At 48.7% G+C, this 19,177-nt stretch overlaps 1 protein-coding gene across 1 annotated transcript in view; it reads left to right on the top strand.

The window, feature by feature from the left end:
• The window catches only part of RPA1 (replication protein A1), a 35,481-nt gene that overhangs the window by 8,838 nt on the left and 7,466 nt on the right, over nt 1–19,177 (top strand). The window contains exons 5-14 of the mRNA XM_075589304.1: nt 283–371; nt 2,315–2,383; nt 6,497–6,617; nt 8,023–8,125; nt 9,735–9,803; nt 9,927–10,119; nt 10,217–10,356; nt 11,472–11,620; nt 12,873–13,005; nt 13,832–14,008. Coding sequence (XP_075445419.1) covers nt 283–371; nt 2,315–2,383; nt 6,497–6,617; nt 8,023–8,125; nt 9,735–9,803; nt 9,927–10,119; nt 10,217–10,356; nt 11,472–11,620; nt 12,873–13,005; nt 13,832–14,008 — 1,243 coding nt within the window. The remainder of the gene's footprint in view (nt 1–282; nt 372–2,314; nt 2,384–6,496; nt 6,618–8,022; nt 8,126–9,734; nt 9,804–9,926; nt 10,120–10,216; nt 10,357–11,471; nt 11,621–12,872; nt 13,006–13,831; nt 14,009–19,177) is intronic.

The raw sequence follows: 19,177 nt of genomic DNA, 5'->3' as shown, positions 1-19,177 counted from the left end.
ACCATGTGAATGTATTAAGAGTTGGATCCCCACAATTAGGATGCATTGGTGTATATAGTTCCATATGCTGTAATATTTAGTGGTGGTGTATGAGATCCTATATACTGTAACACATTTCTTCCTGTTACCAACTCCCCCATTGTTTTTCTCTCGTGTTTTCCTGTGTGTAGAGCAATGCTTCCTTCACATTCGCATTAAATGAGGTGTGGTGTAGTGGGTGCTGGGGTCATTTGCTTGCTGATTTGGTGCTGCAGTTGTAACACCTGCTTTTCTGTTTTATAGGCGGGTGATCATAGTGATGGAGATGGAGGTGCTGAAGTCTGCTGACATGGTCATGGGGAAGATTGGAAATCCAGTGCCATATAATGAGGGTACAGGAACAGGCCGCATACAGCTCTTGGTTTAGATTTGTTCCCTCAAGATCGGTTGCATTCCCAGCACTTGCAAGGGCTGATCGTCAAGCCAATGAATTGCCTGCTATATGCAGTTATATGTGCAATTAACCTTTGGAGTACCCCGTGGGTTGAGTCCATGTCATTAAGTGGTGGCCTTCTGATGTCCCGATGTCCTGGACATTGTGCTTGTTTATAGGGGAGATTACTACTTCAGCTCTTAGCAATTGTGATCGGAACTGAATATTACTTCCTCTAACGTTTCTTCTAATGGGGTTGTGATCACTATACTAGCAATTACATGACCCCAGAGCTGGGTTCCTCTCTCCACCACACACAGATTTAAATGGCCTCTTCCAAGTGGCAAAGCTTATTTGTGTGTAAGACCGTCACCAGTCAGTACATCCTAAAATTGGTAGTTTTGATTTACGTGGAACGACGAACACCATGAATATAACATTGGTGCATGTCCTAGACAGGGCCTCAAAAAAAAAAAACCCCCCACATACTTATTCAAGATTCAAAATTAAGAAAAAGTTACACTCTGGACCCTTACAAAAGGAGACATTTCTGCCTTTTGTCTGTACTCTGAATCAATGAGCAATTGAGCTTCCCACCCACAAGCCTGTAGTGACTCAAGATATTTGCCACCTGTTCAGAAAAATGATTAGGCCTGATAACCTCATTTACAATTTTGATCGAATTGTCAGCTACGTGCGGTGAGTTTTATTTGTTTACACGTCGGTATTCTCTGCTCTTTTTTTTTTTTTTTTTTCCTGGCAGTTTAACGGATGTGATTATGTATTGATTCTGAACCCCACGATAACTCATCTGCGATTGTGCTGTCTACGTATTGCTACATCTGCTGCTCCGTGCCATCTGCTCACTTGAGAAATGTATCATTTCATATGTCACTTCTTTTGAAATAGAACGTGACCCGGTGTGCTGACGTGACAGTACGAGCGATGCGTGTTTGCGAGGGGGAGGGTGTGTCATTTCTTTGCTCCCTGAAAAGTGCTCTCTTGCTCTATAACAGGGGTTGGCAACTCCAGCCCTCGAGGGCCATTTAGGTCAGGTTTTGAGGATATCACTGCTTCAGCACAGGTGGCTCAGTCAAAGACTGCAACAGCTGTGCTGAAGCAGAGGTCCTGAAAACCTAACCTGTTGGTGGCCCTTGAGGACTGGTATTACCCAGCCCAACACTAAAATGATGCAGGACAGCTGTATAGATACAGCCCTTAAAACTATTCCTTCCCCTCCTTTTAGAAAATGTCACTTGCGTTTGTTCCGATTCCAGGTTTATTGTCTACCCTCTACCTGTAGTTTATAATGCTTGGCCCTCTGATCTTTAACCTGCCCTATTTACTGACATGAGAATTCCTCCTCTGGGTAGTGTCTGGCATTTGGATAAATGCAACAACTATTAAACGTTAAGCAGCAATCCAAGCATGTTTTTGTTTTTTCATAATTTTTTTTAACTCAGGCTTGAGGCAGGGGGGTCTCTCCGGAGTTGAACCGCGTTAATGTTGGCTCCGGGGGGGGGGGGGATCTCCTGCTTCCGGAGATGCTTACCTCCGTAGTAGGGCCGGCAGCTCCTCAACTAGCAGGGATCCCGTAATGGCCGCTTTTCCAAGCTCCCCGCACCCTCCTGGCAAATCAGAAGCTGTGACATCGTCCCGTTCGGCTTCCTCTTGGCCCATGCGACGCGAGAGCTTTAAACTGTAAGGCCGAGCTAGCCCAGCCGGAGCGGCTACCCGGCACTTGTGATTATTTTTGAGTTTTAAAAGTGGACCAAATGGTTTGAAGGGAATTGTTAAACTTCTTATTGATGTTGTTCTGCGGCAGGTTTCCAGTCACACACTCCCACGTTAGGATCGTTCTGCTGCTACCGTCTCGCTGACACTTCTCTTCATGCTTTACAGGGCAAGGACCGGCACAGCCTGCAGCTCCTGCACCTGCCCCAGCTCCCAGCAAGCCACAGCATCACTCCGGTGAGCCTCTTTGTGGCACGCTAATGCCATCAATATGTCGTGTTTCCAATTGTTCCATTGCTTAAATCCTATCCAAGTCACAAGTATACTACATTTCTTTCCGCTACAGAAAAGCGGCAATGTATTAAAGGAGCAATCCTTACAAAAATAACACACATAGATGTAGGATATTGCATTTAGCTCTTAATGCCATTTTTAATGAGTTGTAATATACTGAGCATCCTTTGGTTTCTATAGCCGGTTTTAGCCCACCTCCCCAGCAGTGCAAGCTCTTTGGGAGAGGGAGTGGCTCAGTGAGTAAAAGACACTGACTGGCACTGAGAGTTTGAATCAGAGGAGCCTGGTTCAATTCCCAGTGTCGGCTCCTTAGGCAAGTCACATTATCTCCCTGTGCCTCAGGCACCAAAAACATAGATTGTAAGCTCCACAGGGCAGGGACTGTGCCTGCAAAATGTCTCTGTAAAAAGTGCTACGTATAACTAGCAGCGCTATACAAAAACATGCTATTATTATTATTTGTGACACTTTCCTGTTTTGTTGTAAATATTTAAAACCAGAGACAGAACATAAAACACAGACAAAACTCAGTTTTAGCACATCAAGTGAAACTCATACACGGTACAGTGCCTAAATATATATGTATAAATATCTATTAAGTAAAATGGTCTTTTAGTTTGACATTTTTGGCCAAAATTGTTGTAAGCCCCTGAGCCAACTTCACGGCAAACCACAATTCAGGGGTCCCTAACGCTAATATAAATTCTTAATAACCTGTGTAATAACAGGAAGAATGATTTATAGTAAATCTGTCAATATTAGTTGCAAAGTTCTAAGTCTGATTGAAGCCTTTATTAACCTGTACATTACCAGGAAAAGCACTCTGTATTAGAGTTGTCACAACCATCCAGCAAGCAAACAAGTTCCCCTGTGTGGAAGATGCTATGGAGTGAGCCCTTAACCATTCAATTGGAGCTTGTTAGGTGTCCAGTATATTGTTGTAAATATTCCCAGCAGTTTGAGCTGCAAACTGTAACAGTAATTACAGTGATTACCAATCTTACCTTGGTAATATAAGAATACATTGTAGTTGCTGAGTTACACTGACTGAATGATTGATTGGCACTGAAAGTCAGCCATTTAGTGAACGCTGGGAAGCAGGCTCTTTGCTGATCGATCACAGGAGAACTAACTGATACAGTACAGTAGGGCCTTGCTTTATGGCGATTTCCGCTTTATGGCGGCGGCCTGGAACAGAACCCGCCGTATGAGCGGGGCCCTGCTGTACTGCTTGGATTGATACTTTAAACCGCTCTGCGAGGCAGGCAACCTGTTTCTCCAATTAAAGGTGTAATTCTCTTTAAATATATATGTACAGTATAATGTGTAATTTTTTTTTAATGCATTCTGTTCTACTAGAACTTAATTTACTAGTTTCAATTGGTGTATTTTTTTGGTCTTTGTAGTGAGAAATGACTGCTTTTTGTCTTGTAGACGGTAATAGCTTTAATGTGGGTGGTGTTTGACTTCTAAGTAGCAATAAAAGAAAGCAGTGAGTAGATTTTGAAATGCTTTGATTTTGCTGTGATTTATTAGAGGGGTTATGCCACCTAATTCGTGTATTTCTTAGCTCGGTTACGGGTTAAAAAAATGATGTAACTACTCATTGGTTTATAGGCTGGCAACAACACAAGTCCCTTAATAGTTAACAGAGCTTTTGTGAGAGAAACATTTGTTACCAGACAGGTTTTTAGATAAGTGTCAGACTTTCTTTACATTTCCTTTACATCCGAAACGTCGCCCCCCTACATTTTTATCGCCTTAAACGTTACGTGTATTGTACGTTGTTCACCTTCCTTTTGTTGTTTTTTTGTGTTTCATCCCCCTTGTTCCCTTTCCTCCCCTCCACTCCCTCTGTACTGTTTTTCTCCAAAAGATGTACTCTCCAGACCCTATGCCAGGGCTGATTTTGTAGCTGCTATTACATTCAATACATTGATCCTCTTGTTGACAGATTTTGTCTTTATTCCTTTATTGTGTGCTGGGGACCCCTGTATATATTACTGACTTGCTTGGGGGCTGGAGGTTACCCCTTGTTCCCGTGCACCATATCATTTACTTTCCATACGGATTTGGTTGAGGAGTGCTACCTAGCACACATCCTTTTTTTAACTTAATGTTACTTTAGTAATCTAAGGCCAGGCAGGGAGCTGACACTCGCGCGCCGCGCAATGCTCGGCCGGGGCGATTCGTTGCCAGCTAGGTGCACGCTCGTCCTGGGGCGCGGCCACGGAGCTGGTTCGCCCTCATTGCTCGAACCGCTCACCTGACGCTCTTGCGAGCGGCAAAATCAAATTTGCTTGCTCTGCAAGCATCTAATCGCTGAGCGGGTGCTCACTCACGCTGGCCACACATTATTGCTTCAATGTGTTTGAGAGCGGCCAGCATGAGCGCGCCCGGAGCCGCCGAGGCCTTGGGATACATTGCAGTTGCGGAATTACACGGACTAAAGTAGCCATTATCTAAGGCAGGGGAGCGCAAACTTTTCCTGCTGCGCCCGCCTGTCTAGCTTGACCCGGTAAGGCGCGCCCCTCCCACCTTCCACCTCAAATGACGCTGCGGGGTCATGTGACGCCTTGTTGCCATGGCGACGCGTGTCACAACCGGCTGAAACAAGGTAAGTGGAGTAACAAAAAGTATGTTAGTTAGGTAGCACTCCACAAAGAACTAAATGTATAAATATACCCTGTAGATAAATTGGTGCACGGAGGCAGGGGGGACCTCCGGGCCCCCGCCCCCGATAGAATCAGTTATATATACAGAAGGGCCCCAGCACACAAATGGATACAATAGACAATTGTCAATATGAATAAGTCAATAAAAATATATTTGGCAAAATGTGTAGCAGCTGTACAATATACCCAAATATATGTCAGGGTCTGGAGATCACATCTCGTGAAATAACTACAATAATGTGGAGGGAGAGGAGTGGTTGGGGGTGAAAAAAAGGGGGATGAAGGATATCAATGTGACAACAAAAAGGGGGGGGAAGGAAAAATGTACAATGCACGCAAAAATGTAGGGGGGCAACGAACATCTCGGGGCCTCTGACGCCCCTTCTTCAAGCCCGTTCCCACAGATAGGAATGTTCTGTGGTACTTCCCTAATTAACACCCCTCCAACACCAACATTTCTAAACACTGAGAGCATATGGTTTACCAGATGAATAAACCTAGTCTAAATAAATCAAGTTCATCTAACCTGTATAGTGCATATAATCCCAAGATATGATATAGGGTATGTAAATAAGCAATATTGCTAAACCCTATAATGATTATATGCAGATAATCACTAAATATGATAAAGGATATGCAAATAAGCAATATTGCTAAACCCTTCCTAGGAGGCTATTGGATTGCTAACATACAGTGCAAGTCCCACCATCTATAATCAAAGCCTGGGACTAACAGCTAGAGGTAAACAAATAAGTATAAGTAAAGCAAATCAGGCAGAATACGGATCCTCTGCTGTTGCAAACAGCTAAGACTCTCCTGGGGCAGTCTGCAGCAGTCCCTGGTAAGTGGAGTGTTGCAGGGGCCTCACACGATCCCCTGGCGCAGGGCCTCTGCAACCGCCCGCGCTCCCCCCTAGCAAAATCTCCCACCCCCCCTGTCACACGCTTTACATATTTACATATACAAATAATACAAATGGGGGGAGTTGTATTGCTGGTTTAAGTTGCTAGGCTGTTTTCGAGGTTTTTATGGGAATAGTGTGCGTTACAGGAAAAATGTTTATTAGCCTGTGTAATAGCTGCATTGCAGACAGCGCCATGATGTTGTGTGGGGAGGGGGTCTAATCTTCCCTCTAGACCAGACCCCTTGAAGGCTCTTTATTTTCTCTGCACTATTCCTCTTGGGTCTTGTGGGTTCCATAGTTATTTTTACTTCAATGTATTATGAAGGCTTAAAAGCTTATGTGGTTTATGACTTGGGGGTAAACACTGCACTCGCTTACATCCGCCTGTACGCGTCTAATAATTCGACTGCATCTTTAAGTGTTTTTTATTTTGTGATCATCCTTAAGAGTTTCCTATGGATTTTTCTGTTCCCGCAGCCCCTCCCACTTCCACGAATCGAGTATTATCTAAAACGTTTGGAGGTGGGAGTGTGAGCACCCCTGGTGGGTCTCAGTCCAAGGTGGTGCCGATTGCCAGTCTCAACCCCTACCAGTCAAAGTAAGTAAATGGGGACACCAAAGCACTAAGCATTTGTGCTGCAGGAAATCGGTCATGCATATGGATGGACGAGCTGGTGTGTTAATTTGCCTTCTATCCCACTAGACATGTATGATCATGGGAAAATGGTGGTATATCGTATACCTCCATAGGTCACATATGTAAATGGATGGTAACATTATCTTAATAATCTGTGGGAGGCTGCCCTATAGACCAGTGCCAGTGTATTTTCCAATGTTGCCCGCGAGTCTGATCAAATTGTTCTGATATATATTGTTTGGTTTCATTTGGTTACTCTGTACTATATATATATATATATATATATATAGATATCTATATATATATCTATAATACGTTACCATCCAGACAAACGATAAGGCAGAGACCGTACTCAGAAAGAAAGTTTGCAAAAAAAAAAAACTATATAGTATTGTCATAAACATCACATAGAACCGACTTTTCGAACCCACAGAGGGTTCTATGTGATGTTTATGACAATATAGTGTTTTTTTTTTTTTTTGCAAACTTTCCTTCTGAGTGCTGTCTCTGCCTTATCGTTTGTCTGGATGGTAACGTATTATTTACATTCCATTAAGGGACTAGCACCAGTAATTTTGATGCCCGGGTGTCTAGCTTTTTGCAAAGGCCGATTTTACCCACACACGTCTGCATGTTTACCCCATATGCATAATTGTTTACGTGAAGGGCAATTAACAACCACTGACGGCTATTAACATTTTGACATACAAGTTCCTTGATGTCATAAAGCATAATTATACTGTAGGATATTTACTAGAGTAAGATTGTAGATGTTTTTTGTGCACTTTTCTATATTTTGCCTGCATCAGCAAACCTTCCTGCAGCCCAAATCACGTGTATGCCCCTTTCTGCCCTGTCTTTTTCCAGCATAGACCTCATTGTAGCGCATATTAGCTGCACATTGGCCCATTCCCATAGTAGTAGTTGGTGTGAGGAATGTTGCATCTTCATTCTGAACCCGGGTAAGCTATGAGTCGCTTTGCAAAACAGGGATGTTTTGCAAGCTGCCAGCAATTGATGAGATGTGTTTGTGTTTCGATGTGGGGGACAGTGTCTGCCGTGATGGCGCTGCGTTAACCCTTCGGTGCCACGACCGCGGCACCGTAGACGGCAAGTCTGGCTTGATCTGTATGGTGAAGCTTGTTGGCATGCCAACAGCACTCGTCCATTGCCTACGTCCTGCCTCCCTGGTGGGCTGCTCTCAGGCCCTTGCTGGTGTGAGGGCTTTATACTGATCCTTGGGCTGTAGGGAAGGTGAGCGAGAGGGAAAGCACATGGAATAGCTGTATGTCCCGATCGATGGGCCAGGCTTCACATTCAGGTCGTTGACCCCCGCTGAACACTAACATCTCTGCCTTGTTTGCAGGTGGACAGTTCGTGCTCGAGTTACCAATAAAGGTCAGATCCGCACATGGAGCAACTCCCGTGGGGAAGGGAAGCTTTTTTCTATTGAGATGGTGGACGAGAGTGTAAGCCCAGTGCTCATTTATTTCCTCACCCTTAAACATGTCAGGGATTTTAAATGCCATCTAGCCCCCACCAGATAATTATTGCCATTTGGGAAGCTGACTTGTGAGTCAAAAGGGCAGTCCCACTTGGTAGCAGAGATTGATGTTGCAATGAAGTGAACGCGTTCAGCTGTGAAAACCCTTCTCTGCCCTTTTCAGTGATTAGTTTAAGAATTGCTAAATAGCTCTGCAAATGTAGACCCCAACCCCACAGTAACTATGGAGTCAAATGTACATGCTGCTCTTAGAGGTTTAGATATGGGGTGCGGGTTTCTTTAAACATAAATAGTGATATTAATATGCAAGATTTTACGCTGTGCTCTGTGATGAAGACGAAAACTTGAAAGTACAGGCAATTCGTACCAGAATCAAAACATCGCTTTTAATGTATTCTAAGCAAGATATTTAAAAGTGAGACTTTACATCAGTGAGGCCATTAATACCTGATTTCTGTCCCTTTTTGTCGCTTCATGCAATGCTCCGTCACACACTAACATGCCCAAAATGTGGCTGTGTGAGGCACGCGGCAGTAGTCTAGTGACCCCAATCATACTGGTTTGCTCTTTTGCATATCCGAGTGATGTGCAGTTGATATGAAGTCTGGAGATCTTATTTCAAAGCAGAAGACTAATTGGTCTGAAGTGCCTAGTACTGCAGATGCCTGCATTATATTGCAGCATGTTTGGTAAGAGTAGGACGATTGTAGGCATGAAAATGTTGCTCTAACCCATTCATGATATTGGCATTTATATGTTAAGCTTTTACTAATAAACGTCAAGAAGACACATTGGTGAGTGAAATCACTAGCAGTTATTGCTTCTTGCCTCCTGCCTAATGCAGTCTGAAACGGTTCTCTGTGCTACGGAGGCAGACGGCTTGCTTTTTGTGTTTGCCCTTCTAACCTCCTTAATCATTTGAGTTGTTCAGGACTCGTCATGCTTTCTATTCTTGGTCACTTGCAGAAGAACGCAGTGACTAAAATGTTTTTCTGTGCAGATGTTGTTTCTCTGATGCGAGAACAAAAATCTGTTATCAAATAATTAGCTCTCTCCCTGCCCTGGGTATAGAGGGGGCGGATGAGTCATCCCACAGCCTGGGCAGCAACTACAAGCGGTGACATCTTTGTCATCAATTAAGCACAAAGTACTTCATAGCCCACACATCACGTGCTGCCTTAAAAGTAATTAGTTCATCATGTAGACTGTCCCTAACCCGAGGCAATTTGTCCGTGTACGTAGGCTGTGATATGTGCAAATAGATGTTACACAGTCAATTGGTCCGTTCACGGCATCTACGGTGTATGCGATGGCAAAATATGCCGACGTCTGCCAGATTGATAACCGTTTGAGAAACGTTCATCAGGTAGGGTCACACACATGCAGAGACAAACAAAGAAGGTAGTAGTAGTCTTTCTGCTCTTGTGCTCCAGAGTAAGAGGGTAATAGCAGAATTGATCCTCCTCCCCCCTCTCAAAAAAGCTTTAGTGTTCAGAAGATTCTGAGCCCTCAAAATATTCAAAACTGCTTTACAAAGTTGTATGGAACTTGATTAGATTGCCGTTTTTCTGCAGGGGGAGATCCGGGCTACGGCTTTCAACGACCAAGCTGACAAGTTTTTTTCCCTTCTTGAAGTGAACAAGGTAACTGCTAATTTGTTAGTTTTTTTTCCCCTATGGTTTTAGAATTGGAAGACCTTTTGCCTCTTAGCTGGTCTGGTCTCTGCCTGCTGTTTTATACTGACCTTGCGTTCTCCATATGGCTAGGTGTATTACTTCTCCAAAGGCACGCTAAAGATTGCTAACAAGCAGTACACGTCCGTAAAGAACGACTACGAGATGACTTTTAACAGCGAGACGTCCGTAATCCCCTGTGATGACTCGTCTGATGTCCCCACTGTGCAGTTTGATTTTGTAGCCATCAGCGAGCTAGAAAACAAGAATAAAGACACACTGTTGGGTAAGTATTTTTTGCAGAGGATGCTGTGAATGTGGTGATTGGGTTTCTTGCATAGCTTGATGCCTACATATCCCTAATACTACCTTCTTTCCTGCAGACGTCATTGGCATTTGTAAGAGCTTTGATGAGGTCACCAAGATCACCATAAAATCAAACAACAGAGAGGTCTCCAAACGAAGCATTCACCTAATGGACTCGTCGGGCAAAATGGTCACGACGACTTTGTGGGGAGAAGATGTAAGTAAGGTCTTTTAAACTTTGCTAAAGAACAGTGTGTTTATCTTAATGCGATGTGTTCCCTAGCACAGGGGTGCGCCCCCTGGGGAGGGGAGGGGCGCGGGCGGTTGCAGAGGCCCCGCGCTCTTCCCCAAAGCATTTAAATTAAATGCCGGGGGATCGTGTAAGGCCTCTGCAGCTGAACTTACCGAGGTTCAGCCGGCTTCAGATGGTGTGTTGACATGGCAACTCGACGTCAAATAACGCGGTTTTGACGCTTGTTGCCATGGCAACATGCCACATGATCCCGCTGACGCCGACAGGCAGGTAAGGAGGGGCGTGAGCAGGGGGCGCAGCATCAGAAGTTTGCGCACCCCTGCACTAGCACAGGGGTGTGCACACTTTTAAATTTGCGCCCCCACCCTGTCTCCGCTCCCCCTTGCCTACGTGCCCCCCCCCCCACCATCCTTACTTGCTCTCGGCTCCACGCCTCATATGATGCGTTGCCATTTGACCCCGCTGCGTCATTTGATGCCGCATTGTCATGGCGACGCATCAGAGAAGAGCCGGCTGAGAGCAGGTAAGTGAAGTTGCAGAGGCCTCGCGCCTCCCCCGATATTTTATTTACATGCCTGGGGGGAAAGCGTGTGGGCTCTGCAACCGCGCGCCCCCCCTAGAAAATCCCACACCCCCCAGTTTGCGCACCGCTGCCCTAACATATGCAGACTGTAACTGGTGCCGGATTTGCCCTCGTGCCTCACGCAAAGTGTTTTACACACTACCAAGTAGTAACTGTTGTAAGTCCTGGCAGACAGACGTTTGATTGTTGCCGTCTGCGTTTCTGTGTCTGTGCTGCGATGTACAAGTTACGTATTGTAGCCTAAGGGTTCCGTGAGAGCTAAAATGTGACACTGCGTGTGAACATTCCCGCACCCAATGTCTTCAGCCTTCACATGCTTTCACATGAAGGCTGGAACACGGTTTAAAAGGCTTGCGGGAGGCATGTGGGCGAGCCCTGGAGTGATTGTAATCAATGCTGTAGGTTCTGCTAATCTCACCGTCTCTGCTTGTGGTGCACAGAATTTATTTTTAAGTTGTCAATCTTCCGAGATTTCATGTTTTGTTTCTCCAAACAGGCTGAAAAATTTGACGGCTCCGGGCAGCCTGTTGTGGCGATTAAAGGTGCTCGGCTCTCTGACTTTGGTGGGCGTTCCTTGTCGGTCTTGTCAGCAAGCACTGTGATGTTAAATCCAGATATTCCTGAGGCATTCAAGCTGAGAGGATGGTAGGACTTCTGCAGGATAAGGGACCTTATAGTTAGTTGGGAAAGTAACGCTGTTTTTGTAGGGCATGAAGACATTTCCAAAATTCTTTACCATAGTGATTTCCTCTATCAAACACATTGTTTTGATGGGGTTATTTTAGCTATGCATTTTTGTTGTCAACTCCACATTGCAACACTAGTGGGCAATATATCAAAGCTAATCTGTTAAATATTGCGCTTTCTATCTTTAACGCTTCTTTTTCCAGAGGGCCTGCAATGTGTAATGATTTGCATTCTTCTGCCAAAGCAAAAAAAAAAAAAAATGTAGCTAATGTAAAAGTTCATATTTTGCGTTTATGAAACGCCAAACAGCAGCAGCATATATTGCCATGTTACTTGACCGAATCTATACTAGTCCTTGGCATCTGCACTAATGCCTTCATGTAGTAGCATGGGATGGTAGGAGCTGTAGCTCTGCATCTTAAATACTACTATAGACAGTAGGGCCACAATCTCTCTGGTCTGAGTACTAGATATGTTGGAGTCTAGGGGGTTCTTGTGTAATCTGTTACAGATTTTTCAAGTTTCATTTAAATTTCTTTTTTGGGGTCCTTGCAATTCTATATATAGAGCTTACTGGTTCCTGTGTAAGATGTTTAAGAGCCACTGCGCTTATAGTGAGCACTGCATTGCTTGCTAGCGACCACGTGATGTCACGCCGCCGTCGCTATAGCAAAAGTTGCACTTTAATGCGATTTCGCTGGCGGTAATGGGCGGTGACGTCGGCGAGATGGAAGGCACAAAAGGCAAGATGGAGATGTGATTGGCTTGCGGCCGTCGCTGTCTATCACAAAATCCTTTGTCTTCTGTGCTCTTGATCTCCACGTCGCTACGCAGCGCCGTCGCGGTCGCGCCCACTATGGGCACTCGCGACGGACTTCAGGTAGTTGCTTTGTTGCTGCGCGGCCTGAGGCAGCATACTGGCCATCTCTCTTTGAAGGAGATTCGTTCAATTTGCTGAAAGTTGTAATTTTCTACTTTCTCCCAAAATACATTTTCCCTCATCTAAATACACGTCAGTAGAAGGTATCCATGGAAGTTCACATGCTAACACGATATAAAGCACCTATAGTGGCCTGTTTTCATTTGAACAAAGTGCATTCGGTTTTGTCCACACACATATACTGTCTTTCATAACACTGGTTGGGGTCAGAATAGTGACAGACCTAGGAAGCCCTAGAACACAGACTAATTGAGCCCTTCTCCTCTTGAGGTTCGACTCTGAGGGACAAGTGGTGGAAGCTACATCGATCTCTGAGCTCAGAGGTGGAGGAATGGGAGGTGCCAACACCAACTGGAAGTCCTTGCTTGAAGTTAAAACTGAGAACTTGGGCCATGGAGAGAAGGTAAAAAACTGAAGCCATTTTCTCAGCTCATCGCTGCATTTTGTGTTACACAGTGTGTATAACTGAAAGGGATTCTGAACATGGTGTATATATCTTCATTTTATAGTGTTTCACAGTAGTAATGGACGCAACGATATAACAAGGGTGTTCTACTCCATACACAATGGGGATAAGTGCTTCAATCACAAAAGTAAACCGTAGGAAAATGAGTCCGTGCCCCGAAGAGCTTACAATTCAAATAACGGAATAATTTTTTTTTTCTCTATTCAGTGTTTGTGCTTTACTCCTAATACTAAATTGCTAATCGTGCCTACGTGTGTAAACCCTACTATTATTATCGAATGCACTCGGTAATGATCTGAATGCAGTTACTACCTTTCATTTTGTAGCTATAACATTTTAAAATAAACAATATTGAGCAAAAGAAAAAAAAAAAAACATATTCCTCGGGTAAAAATGTTCTTTGGTAATTGAGTGCAAGAGCATGAAATCTTCTCCTCCGGAGCAGGGGGAAAGAGAACCAAATCCATTCAGGTTTTGCTTGCAGACACTGTTCAGCCTGAGAGAGTGATGCAATTAGTTTGTGAGAAATGGTCTGCTCTCGTAGTTCATTTGAGTTAATGGAGCCCAGGAGCAGTGTCTGGAGTGGATACATGGGCCGGGAAATACACAGGTTACGAGTAGCACGTTACTTCTGACCTATGCCTTTCCTCTGCACAGACTGTGTCTGTACTTGCTTACGTTCCCTGCATAGGACATGGTGTTTTGAAGACCCATAAAAAGGACCGTGTTTGATATCTACCCTCTTCTTCCGTCTACTTCCCAGGCAGATTATTTTAGCAGCGTGGCTACGGTTGTGTATCTCCGGAAAGAGAACTGCATGTACCAGGCCTGCCCGTCACCGGAGTGCAATAAGAAAGTGATAGACCACCAGAATGGGCTTTTCCGGTGTGAGAAATGCGACAAAGAGTTTCCAAACTTCAAATATCGCCTGATCCTTTCAGTGAGTACAGGGTTGTGTTTTTCTTTTACTCTATTTTCCTTTTTTCACACAAATTAACCAACGTGGTATGTTCAGGGTACATAACTTTTAATGTGGGAGGAGGGGGAAACTTGAGTATATCTTATACTATATTAGTGAAAGCACTGTATGTTTGCCTGCCTGCCTGGATGTCCGGTGTCCCTAGGGGAAATCTCATTGGTCCCTTGGCCCACCCGCCCCCGCACACCTCTCATTGGCCTGAGGCGGAGTGACGGGCCAAAGGACACACAGGGACACACACACACACACAGGGAACACAGGGACACACACACACAGGGGGACACACACACAGACACACACACACACAGACACACACACACAGGGACACACACACACAGTGACAGACACACACACACACACACACACACACACACAGTGACAGACAGACACACACACACACACGGACACACACACGGACACACACACACACGGACACAGGGACACACGGACACAGGGACACACACACAGTGACAGACACACACACACACACAGTGACACACACACACACACACTGTTACATACATTAGCGGGGCTCACAGTGTTAGCAGCACCCGCGCGCACCTCCTCCTCTCCCCGTGTCTCCCGCGCTTTCACCCCGACCCCCCCCTCCCCCGGCGCCGCTACAGTCAGCGGGACACACACACTATTATTACCCCTTCAGCGCCCCCCCCCCACCCAGTGTCAGCGGCCGTGCCAGACCCCCCCTCTATATCTCCCACCTCTCCCCCCCCCCCACACATACATTCCCCCCCCTCCCCGGCGCTACAACTCACCCCTCCCCGGCGGGGGAACAGCCAGTGGCCAGGCAGGCTGCCTCGCGGCGCCGAGTGCCCAAGATGGCGGCGCCCGGGACACAGCGGGGGAGCGGCCACAACACGCTGCCTCCCGCCTCAGATCCACGTGGGACCTGCCGGATGGGTGAGTGAGCGGCCTTCACCTCCCCTCCACCCCCCCCTCCCCTCCAGTGTCAGTGTCTCCCCGATACCCCCCCCCCCGGCGCCGCTACAGTCAGCGGGGGAGCGAGCGAGCACCCGGGACACAGCGGGAGAGCGGCCACAACACGCTGCCTCCCGCCTCAGATCCACGTGGGACCTGCCGGACGGGTGAGTGAGCGGCCTTTACCTCCCCTCACCCCCCATCACCTCCCCTCACTCCACTTCTCCCTTCCACCCCCCTTCACCTCCCCATTTACCTCCCCCCCTCCACCCCCCCCTTCACCACCCCTCCACCCCCCCCCCCCCTTCACCTCCCCTCCACCCCCCCCCTTCACCTCCCTTCCACCCCCCCCTTCACCTCCCTTCCACCACCCCCCTTCACCTCCCTTCCACTCCCCCCCCTTCACCTCCCTTCCACTCCCCCCCCTTCACCTCCCCTCCACCCCCCCCCTTCACCTCCCCTCCACCCCCCCTTCACCTCCCCTCCACCCCCCCTTCCCACCGCCTCCCCCCCCCTTCCCACCGCCTCCCCCCCCCTTCCCACCGCCTCCCCCCCTTCCCTCCACCTTCCCACCGCCTCCCCCCCCTTCCCACCGCCCCCCCCTTCCCACCACCTCCCCCCTTCCCCCCCTTCCCACCGCCTCCCCCCCCCTTCCCACCGCCTCCCAGCCCCCCTTCCCACCGCCTCCCCCCACCCCTTCCCACCGCCTCCCCCCACCCCTTCCCACCGCCTCCCCCCCCCTTCCCACCGCCTCCCACCCCCTTCCCACCGCCTCCCACCCCCCCTTCCCACCGCCTCCCACCCCCCCTTCCCACCGCCTCCCTCCCCCCCTTCCCACCGCCTCCCTCCCCCCCTCCCCCCCGCTTCCCAACCCCCTTCCCACCGCCTCCCACCCCCCGCAATCCCACCGCCTCCCACCCCCCGCCATCCCACCGCCTCCCACCCCCCGCCTTCCCTCCGCCTCCCCCTTCCCACCTCCTCCCCCTTCCCACCACCTCACCCCTCCCCCTTCCCACCACCTCACCCCTCCCCCCTTCCCACCACCTCCCCCCCTTCCCACCACCTCCCCCCCTTCCCACCACCTCCCCCCCTTCCCACCACCTCCCCCCCTTCCCACCACCTCCCCCCTTCCCACCACCTCCCCCCCTTCCCACCACCTCCCCCCTCCTCCCCCTTCCCACCACCATCCCCCTCCTCCCCCTTCCCACCACCTTCCCCCTCCTCCCCCGTCCCACCACATCCCCCCTTCTCTCCCTTTCCACCACCTCCCCCCTTCTCCCCCTTCCCACCACCTCCCCCCTTCTCCCCCTTTCCACCACCTCCCCCCTTCTCCCCCTTTCCACCACCTCCCCCCTCCTCCCCCTTCCCACCACTTCTCCCCTTCCCCCCCCCGCTCCCCTTCCCCCCCTCCGCTCCCCTTCCCCCCCCTCCGCTCCCCTTCACCCCCCCTCCGCTCCCCTTTCCACCCCCCCCTCCGCTCCTCTTCCCCCCCCCCCTCCACCTCTTTTTCCCCTTTCCCCTCCCACCCCCTCCCACACTTCCACCCCCTCCTCTAACCCTTCCCCCCCTCCTCTAACCCTTCCCCCCCCCTCCTCTAACCCTTCCCCCCCTCCTCTAACCCTTCCCCCCCTCCTCTAACCCTTCCCCCCCCTCCTCTAACCCTTCCCCCCCCCCCCTCCTCTAACCCTTCCCCCCCTCCTCTAACCCTTCCCCCCCTCCTCTAACCCTTCCCCCCCCTCCTCTAACCCTTCCCCCCCTCCTCTAACCCTTCCCCCCCCTCCTCTAACCCTTCCCCCCCTCCTCTAACCCTTCCCCCCCCTCCTCTAACCCTTCCCCCCTCCTCCACCCCTTGCCCCCCTCCTCCACCCCTTGCCCCCCTCCTCCACCCCTTGCCCCCCTCCTCCCCTTCCCGCCGCCCTTCGCCTTCATGCCCGCCTTACCGCCTCCCCACCCCCGCCTTTCACCCGCCCTTACTCCGGCCGCCTCTGCCTTTCACCCACCGCCTCACAGCCGCTGCACGCACTCAACAGACACCCGCCACACTCGACACATACCTGCCGCCACACACACCTGCTGCCTCCCGCCCCTACGCACCGACATCACTGACCCACCGCCTCACACCCTAGCAGGACCCCCACTCACAGACAGCACTCACAACCCACGCGCCAGCCGCCGCCTCACACCCTAGCAGGACCCCCACTCGCACACAGCACTCACAACCCACGCGCCACCCGCCGCCTCACACCCTAGCAGGACACACGACTCAGATTTTTACATCACTTATGCCACCAAAATATACATTGTACTGTGGTGTGGTTACAATAAACCATTTTTATACAATATCGTATTACATTTTCTTCCATCTTTCTTTTCAATATTATTATCCAACCTTTACAACAAACAGTCACCTATTGTTCCACGATTTATAAATAATACTACCTATTACGCATTTACATCCCGGGCAACGCCGGGTCTCTCAGCTAGTTAGGATTAATCTTTAATGCCTTTCTCACATTCATGGGACAAGGTGGAAAGCCTTACTAAATGTAAACGTTGTGTTGATGCAGCATTTCTGTACTTTCTACAGTGTTTTCATTAATTTTAAAATAAATACGTATGTTGTAATAAACACAGTAGAATTGTTTTTTTGGGGGACCATTTTAAGCATTTCCTGTCCAATGTGATGGTTTTGTGGATTGAGATCAAGTAAATACTACTGTTGTTTCTTTCTTTGTGGTCTTTTCCAGTGCCTTTGTGTTGAAATGAAACATTCATAGCACATATTTAGTGTTTTATACTTGTGAATTGTTTGGCTGCGTCCAAACTGGGGCAGACCGCTGGAACACGTCCGCACGCAGAGCGATCAGACTGCCTAAAGGCAGTGATCGCGTCTATACAGCGTGCGTGCTGAAGCGGGAGGGGGCGCGCGATGCCCGTGAAATCGGTCAAAACTGATTTCTCGCGCGATAGGGCGGTCACGTGAGCGGTTCGGCCAATGAGGGCGAACCAGCTCCGTGACGTCACTGGCCCGCCCATAGACACGCCCCCGGACGACGCGCGTACTAAGGCCAGAGAAAGCACCTGCTTTCCCTCAGCCTCCGCACGGCTGCAGTGTCTATGGACGCAGCCTTTAAGAACAGCTGTATAGTGAAGTTCTCCTAACTGCAACATTGAAATGTTGCAGCATTCTTCAGTTACATAAACAGTAATGAAACAAAATCTAAATTAAATGTTCCTTTGTATTTGTGTTTGGGATCAAATTTTGAACATTACGTTTTAAGTCCTTGAATGAAAAAATGGGAAAGGCTCATACGCTAATGTTTGTCGTGCAAGAGCTGCTGTTCTTGCTCCTCAGCTATTTATTTAGTGTTTATAGTGAGTGGTGTACCCTTTCAAACAGTGTTTTTAATTAAATGTTACATTGCAAACATAGCTGTTTGTGAGAATCAATCTGTGTAATGGCCACGGTACTGCGCATATCACCCACTCTCCAGCAGCAGGTGCTACCTGATGTCCTGAAGTATCTATGATCTTTTCTCGTTCTATGTCCACTGGGTTCTTTCACAGTGGTGGATGTTTCTGAGGAGGGAGATTGCCGAGGCGCTCACGATATTCTGTCTCCTTTTTCAGCGCATGTAAAAATGTGTGTTTGCATTGCACTGTTATCCTTGAGAGGAGCATGCCTGGCATTGCAGCACAACACCTTGTCTTGCCCCTAAGGCTGCGGTCCCAGTCAGCACTGTAGCACGCGCGGGGGGGGGGGGGAGGGGCGGCGCGTGCACAGCGCTTCACTGCGATCTGCGGTCTTGGGAGAAAGGAAGAGATTGCGAGGGGAAGGGACGTGGCGGGGGTTTTGCGGGGGCGTGGCCATGACCTCACGCGGCTGGTTCGCCCTCATTGGATGAACCGCCGGTGGGGGCGTGGCCACGCCTCAGTCGCGAGTTCCAAATACAATTTTTTTTTTTTGTATTTGAAAAAATCTGTCGTACAGCGCGGCTGCCAAATGCGCGCCGCGGCAGGTACTGGGCCCGGTCTGATTTGGGGGGGCGGTGCTTATGCGCACGCCGAGGCTGTAGAATGCACTGGGACCGCAGCCTAAGAGTTGCGAGGAATGGGACGTCGCCTTCAAAAGAGAACTTGGATTGCAGTTCTGGTTTCATCTTGCAAGTGTGACCCAGACCTGAAATGTGCGCT

The sequence above is a fragment of the Ascaphus truei genome, chromosome 3, assembly GCF_040206685.1.
Source record: "Ascaphus truei isolate aAscTru1 chromosome 3, aAscTru1.hap1, whole genome shotgun sequence".
Classification (NCBI taxonomy): Eukaryota; Metazoa; Chordata; class Amphibia; order Anura; family Ascaphidae; genus Ascaphus; species Ascaphus truei.
The sequence above is the reverse complement of the archived record's forward strand: the minus strand, read 5'-3'. Positions and strand labels throughout refer to the sequence as shown.